Source organism: Pelmatolapia mariae, linkage group LG20 (genome assembly GCF_036321145.2).
Source record: "Pelmatolapia mariae isolate MD_Pm_ZW linkage group LG20, Pm_UMD_F_2, whole genome shotgun sequence".
Classification (NCBI taxonomy): Eukaryota; Metazoa; Chordata; class Actinopteri; order Cichliformes; family Cichlidae; genus Pelmatolapia; species Pelmatolapia mariae.
The window spans coordinates 26,357,021-26,363,803 of NC_086244.1; the positions used below are offsets into that span (position 1 = coordinate 26,357,021).

The 6,783-nt window shown below is 44.8% G+C and overlaps 1 protein-coding gene across 1 annotated transcript; it reads right to left on the reverse strand.

Annotated features, from left to right (window-relative positions):
• Positions 1–3,181: 3,181 nt before the first annotated feature.
• wnt10b (wingless-type MMTV integration site family, member 10b) lies at positions 3,182–5,447 on the reverse strand. Its single transcript, XM_063464457.1, has 4 exons — positions 5,374–5,447; positions 4,493–4,755; positions 3,874–4,325; positions 3,182–3,769 (listed from the first exon to the last, which is right to left on the reverse strand). The coding sequence occupies exons 1-4, from the start codon at positions 5,445–5,447 to the stop codon at positions 3,269–3,271; spliced, it is 1,290 nt and encodes a 429-aa protein (XP_063320527.1). The 3' UTR covers positions 3,182–3,268.
• Between the last annotated feature and the right edge of the window lie 1,336 nt (positions 5,448–6,783).

Consider the following 6,783-nt stretch of genomic DNA (forward strand, 5'->3'; position numbering starts at 1 on the left):
GGACAAAAGCATAGACTGAATCGATATTGCAGTTGGTTTACCTTTGAGCATTATTTTATTTATTAAAAATGTCAAATATTTCTATGGCTTTTTGGCGCCTATGCTATTTAATGAGATTGCTTCATGCATGTGAGTCCAAACCACTGCAGACTCACTTCCCTCATAGTTATAAGATGTTTTTCTTATTTTCTGTAGCCATCTCTTTAAAATAAAAAAAGGTTTTGAATGAAGTTAAATAAAACCAAACCTGGGGTCAATGCCTTCTCTCTTTCTTGTTATCTGTCATGCACTTTTGCATTGTACACTTGCAAACTGCACTGCACTTTGAAATTAAAGGACATTTTTTTAAAAAAAAGAAGCCGCCTAAAGAAGAAGCCAATGTGAACAAACGGCACTCCTTCAAACCGGCCCTGCAGCCATAGGTGAGTCCAACATTTGCCTCATTCCTCCTCCGTGCTGCGTGCCAGTCAGTGGTCCAGTAATAGATGTGTTTATCAATTCAGCGGTGGAGGCAGCGAGGAATAAAGAGGGGAGCAGATGTTTGCAGCTGCAGACCAGATTACGGGGTGGAGTGGATGGTGGGGTGAGCATGCAGGAGTTTGTGTGCGCGGGGAGTTTGGAGAGGGTTACAGGGGGGTTAAAGCGGGCCCGGGTGGTGGCAGGAGAGGTAGGGTGGGGAGTTATGACTTAAGGGAGCCTTTCCTCTGAAGTGTCTGCCAGCGTGCACCCCAGCAAACACAATCACAAGTCTCGTTGGTTCTGCTAGCTGAACTAATGAGGGCCTGCACGTTGAGGGCAGGGGCTTTGATGTTCTGGGTAGCTGGCTCCTTGTGTTTTCTCTCCCGCTCTCCTCTGCCTGTCCCACATCAAAAATGAAAGGGGAGTTGAGAAGCAGATGTTTCGAGGCATATATTTATACAGAGTACACTTTATTCACCCCGTTCGCCACACTCTATTTGTCCTTTGCTTGTGCATCTCTGCCGTATGTGCAGCAAGGATCTATCTCGCTATCTTCATATCCAACTAAACACGCTAAATCGCCTTATTTATACATATAATCATGCTGTCAGTCAAAGTGGGTAACTTTTATCTCTCCTTACTTCCTCTCTCTCTGCCTGCCTCTCTTTAATTTCAGCCCAGTCTGGATGTCATTACTGCTGGGGGGGTGAGGGCAGTCAATGTGTTGCTATGTATGTGTCTCTGTCTGCAATGATGAAGGGGAGAATGGGGAAAGGGGCGAAGTAAGTAAGAGAAACAGAGCGAGAAAGCAATCCCAGGCTGTCCACCAACCTCTGTCTCACACATGGTTAGAAACAGTGACAGGAAATTCCCTTTTGCAGCAGCTCCAGGGTGAAATGATAAAGGAATGAAGAAATCCAAACCAGAAATCCAGGCCCTTATCATTCCATACCTCTTCGCTGTCTCCTTTTTTTTCTTTTACTCCTTCTCTAAATACCAAAAAAGATCAAGTGCTCAATTCAGCCACTGGCGCTGTCATTCCTTCGGAGTCCAGGGATATTTACCAAAGTCCATGCAAACAGGACTTAATTGGCATTAAATCCTATGTGGCAAAAAAAAAGCTTTTCCCAGCAGGCCAAGCATGGAGACGGTTTGGATTATCTAAGATATCGAGGAATGCTGCTATCATAAATCGAGTCAAGTGGCGACAGGAGCATTTTACTAAATCTACAGTTCATTTGTGCGCAACAACATGCATGTTTTTGATTGAGCGTCGGGTGCCAGCGTTCCTACATGTCTTGGTATGTAAACCAACCCATGCAAGCATTTATGTGCATGTGTTTATATTTGTGTAGTCTGTCTCCCAGGTAACAGGGATACAGCGTCCCCAAAGCACGTGGTTCAACAAGTCCCTTCCTTGGCTAGGAACTCTGGACAGATGATCCCCTTAGATGCTCGCACAGCAAAGACTGGTATAATCACCCCCATTCTCTGCTCTCTTGATGCTTCTCTCCAGTAATAAAAGTCATACTTTAAGGAAACAATATCCTGCAGCCATAAAAAGTCCTTCTCTCAGCATGAAGTGGCCATAAAAAAGGCTCTCACCTCCCAAATCTGTAGTGCACAGAGCCTACCCCCCATTTACACAGCAACAGACGCACACACATTTAAACACACGCACACCCTTCAGCGTCATTTCAGGACTAAAGTAGGTCCATCTCTCACTTTGACATGTAGTACATGTGGGAAGAATCTAAGGAGTGCTCAGACTGATGAAATGGACAAAAGCAAGCACGAAATATCAAGAGCCCAGTCACAATTTCATAGGAAAGTGACACAAATCACAGTACAGTTATAACCAAGAGAGAGCATTTTTGCTGCCACAATAATGATACAGAGTCATAAAAAACATGACCACTAGCAACCATTCTCATGAAGTGATTACTATTGTTACCATTATATAAATATATAAATCTGAATCATTAGTCGTACAATCTAGAGATTTGAGGGATCCGATTTGCTTCCAAATCAGATGTTGCTTCCAGTTTCCCATCTTGAGTTTTACAAGTGTACAAGCTTGGACGAGCATCTGAAAGTCCTGCATGTGAGAAAGCGCTGTGTCAAATTCATTTGCCCTTCCAAAAAAAATTGTCTTCTTTGATCAGTAAAGAGAGATTGTGAGACAAGTTCCCAAATTAGTACTTTTCAGAGTCACACATGAGTATTATTTTGGTGCAAATGGAGAAAGAAAATTAGACTGTTCTCTCTGCACACTGCTTCACCATGCTGAACCACATGGCCACCATCAATCTGTCATTCACTGAAAAAAGACAGGCTCTAGTACAATATTAATATTAATAATAATACATTTACAATTATAGACATACACATTCAAATAAACTGTTACTGTACAATAAGATGAGTCAGCTTGTAGACACTGAAGCTCCTCTGCTGTTGCGTTTTCTTTCTTTCTTTTTCTTTGTGGGTCTCAAACGATGAAGTATGGGCCATTTTCATGGCTGAAAGGCCAGCGTCTAAACAGACCATGGGAAGACAAATGACATGAGTCACCTCTTCAATCTCTGACTTGGCATTTTGAGAATAACAGCGTCTACAAAAAGAAAATAGATCCCAGATGATGGACTTAAAAAAAGAGGGGGGGTGGGGGGGTAAACAGGATCTCTGGGAGAGTTGCACAAGGAGCAAAAACAAAAGCGCGAACAACATGAGTGGGCGAAGGGACAGGCTCGCCATCTTGAGTCCTGGATGAGTAAAAGCCGCTCGAACTAAGGGGGGAACAGACTGACGTCTACTTGCACACGTTGACCCACTCTGTGTGACGACACTCCTCGCACAGCACGTAACAACACCAGTGAAATCTGCAATTGCAGCGCTCGCTGCGCGTCTGTTTCAGGATGTTGTGTCCACGGCCGCAGCACAGCGAGCTGCAGCTGTCTGTGCTGTAGCTAGTTTTGTTGCAGATGCGTCCCTGTGTTCCCGGAGAGTCTATGGACGCGTCGTGCTCACAAAAGTCAGGAGACTTCTCAAAGTACACCAGCTCTCTGGACATGATTCGACGACGTCCTCCGCCGAGACCCCCTTGGGTTCCACTGGCGCCGTTTTCTGTCCGAGGGTTGAAAACCCCATTATTCTTGTTCTGAGAGTTGACAAAAATGGCTGTCAGGAACTTTTCTTTGAGTATGGAGCCCACAAGCCGGAACTCTGGAGATACATGCCAGCAGGTCTTAAACTGACAGCTCCCTGATGTGCCGTGACATTTGCATTTCCTTGTCATGTTGTCAGTCACTATCTGTGTAAAGAATAACACTGTAAGCAAACTCCAACAACGACCAAAATGATAATGAGTGAGTGCTGAAGGTCGGAGAGACAGCAGCTGAAAAGCACAATATTCACCTGTCGTCCCACACGGTTGTTATGTATCCTCATGCGGGCGTGGATATCTCTTGGAGACCCCCGGGAGTCGAGCCAGTCCCTGGAAAAGCGATCCCCGAAACGGATGTCATGACTGCACCCCCCCCACTCCCAGGTGTCTTGCATAGAGCTTAGCTCATCCGGTAAGGGCTTGAGAAGGGCTGAGGGGTGGGCTGAGCGCAGGTTAGTGGGCAGGCTGCCATGATGACCATTCAGCTCCGAGGGTAATGACCGTGTTAAGTCGATGCCTGCCCCACCCTTCTGAAGCGTCTGCAGCTGCAGCTGTGTGAGTTTCAGCCGAATCTTGTCATCGTCCTGGCGACGCTTGGCCTCGCAGCCACACCCCCGCAACTTGCCCATGCTGCAAGCCGAGGCCACAGAGTGAGCCACGCCCGCCGCCAGCAGGGCCAGAGAGAAGGCACTCTCCCGAAAACCTAGGAGCAAGAGGAACACACTCAGAGAGGTTGAAACCATAAAGACTGCAGCTCTAAAAATGTCATTTACCTGTGTACAGCACAATCTGTATTCTCATACCTGCACTTTTCTACCATAAACCCCAGGATCACATACTGACTATCATTAGCCTGCCTCAGACTCTCACCCCTGTTGAGGATGGAGTTGTGGTGCGGCAGCTTGCCAAAGCCCTCCAGCGAGGAGCAGTTCCAGCGCTGATCCCGGAGTTGGTGCTGGCATTCATGGATGGCCACTTGGATCCCCTGCAGAGCAGATGCTGTCACATCAGGGTTCCTCACACACATCCGCATCTGACGTTTACTGAGGCCTGCCAGCCTGAGGCACACAGAGTTAGGGGTTAGCACTGGATCTCCTGCCACCTTCAGGCTGAGGATATCATTACACAGCACCCTGCAGGGAGAGTGGGAGAAAGAGTGGGGGAGTGAGATGGTGGGGGGGTGTCATCGGAGATGGTCAACAGTTCATTAGTCAAGCCCAGAGGAATATGAGGCAATGGGAGGGGGTTCAGTACACTTAAGAAAAATACAAACACAATAAATAATTAAGAGAGATATGATATAATTTATTCTTTATGGGAAATACACCTACCAATAAAATGCATCCAAAAGTATTTGCTGCACTGTTTCTGTTCCAGTGTCAGTTGGTTAAAGGAGGGAAAATATAATTCTAAACAGATTATCCAGCTGAGAAGTATCAAAAACAGATTTAATGGCCAAATGCATCTTATAAAGAAATAACGAGATTGAAAGTGAAATCATTTTGGAATTATTTTGACTCGTTTAAAGCTAAACCACTCAATTAACACTGATTGCACTTTTTTTATTTAACTTTACACGAAACCAGACTTCGAAATACAATGACTAATAATTCGTTTTTTATGTTTTTGTTTTTTTAAAATAGCTAAATTATTCATTTAAATAGTAACCTATGCAAAGAACTTCCCGCAACTCTGCCGAATCTCGTGCAGCCACAGTCTGCAACTCTCCTGGCGCTCTCAAGTGCACTTACGTGATTACAGGTGACATAAGTGCCGCTGCCAAAATCAGGAATTGGTCCCAACGGAGTTTGTTTGATAGCTCCATTTTGTTGTGCGTCTTTCGCGACGTGACATTAAAACACTGGTAGTGATGGTCCGCGTCGAATAAGAAAATCGAAAGGACGATGTCGGCAGTATTATCGATGCACCGCCAAACGACCGAGGAGTGAAGACGGAGAACAGAGGAGGTCGGAGGAGAGAATAAAGTGGAGGAGGAGGGGGGTGAAAGAAAGAGGGGAGGGGAGTAGATGCCTCTACAGGCGTCTGTTTGCAAAATATTGGCCAGGATGAGAACTGGATCACCAGTTGATACTTTAATTATTCGATAACGGGATCATTCACCCAAGCGTAAAATGACGTCTCCAACATTTTACGCACAAGCACTTTACAAGCATTGCGGGACAGCGATTTCGAATTAAGCAGGTATTTAGAAATACTGGATCCAATGATCATATTTATAAGGATAAAAAAAATACATATACATATGCATGTACTTGTTCCTACTCTCTGTTGGTGTGATGGGAGGAATAAGGTAATTTGGTCCTACATTTTGGGGGAGAACAAAGAAATCCTCGATGAGATGAAATATGGAAACTCAAGGAAGATTTTGTTCATAAAGCGGTGAGTTATTTTAAATAATGAAGGGGGAGGGGAGAGCTGCTGGTTCCACTGTACGACAGGGAGGCAGCAGCAGGCAGGCGGCTCCGCTAACAGACCCTCCAACAATACTGTTTTTAAGTCTTGTGCTCCCCCTTCCTCCCACCTCCATCAGAGCGGCTGTGCCTCATTGTTGTGCTTGAAACAACTTCACATTGTCAATCTAAAGTCTTTATTTCAAAGCAACGAAAGAAAAAAAATGGCTAGAGTAACAGACTGTTATTTACAATGTTGTGCAATTACGACCTCTGACAAAACTCTAATGACAAATTATTTTTAGGGATTCAAAAGAACTGACAGACTAAAACACCTTATTGGAGACAACATATTTATTAAAAATCTTTTCTATGGTCACTGTTGAGTAAGCTTATGTAGCAAGTTGCCCGGGCCTTCAGTGTGGACGCGAATCAATCGGTATATCGATCCAGGTTATCCAAAATTAAACATAACATTGCTGCTGGGAGCGAAAGGTGCTTGTGTGCTACTTTCATAAAATTAAGTTAAAACCCCCCTCGAACACGGTTCGCTTAGTGACACCAATTCATCTAATCTCCTTCCATTCCCTAAGCTGCAGCAATGAAAAGTGCATTAGCATTCTGCCTTGGTGTGTATATCTAAGTGGCTTAAAAAGTGATTTGAAGTTGATTTGTATATAAAAGGCCCCCTTTATCCGGATTGAAGCTCTAATCTGCTCGGTGTCGCATGACTGCTCCAGGAAACCCGTT

What these genes read in the sequence shown, in the direction of transcription:
- wnt10b (XM_063464457.1), bottom strand. Translation starts at nt 5,447, where the DNA reads ATGGAGCTATCAAACAAACTCCGTTGGGACCAATTCCTGATTTTGGCA. An exon ending in CTTATGTCACCTGTAATCAC is followed by an intron (nt 4,756 to 5,373) that starts GTAAGTGCACTT and finishes CTCTCCCTGCAG; the next exon opens with GGTGCTGTGTAATGATATCC. An exon ending in ACAACCGTGTGGGACGACAG is followed by an intron (nt 3,770 to 3,873) that starts GTGAATATTGTG and finishes TTCTTTACACAG; the next exon opens with ATAGTGACTGACAACATGAC.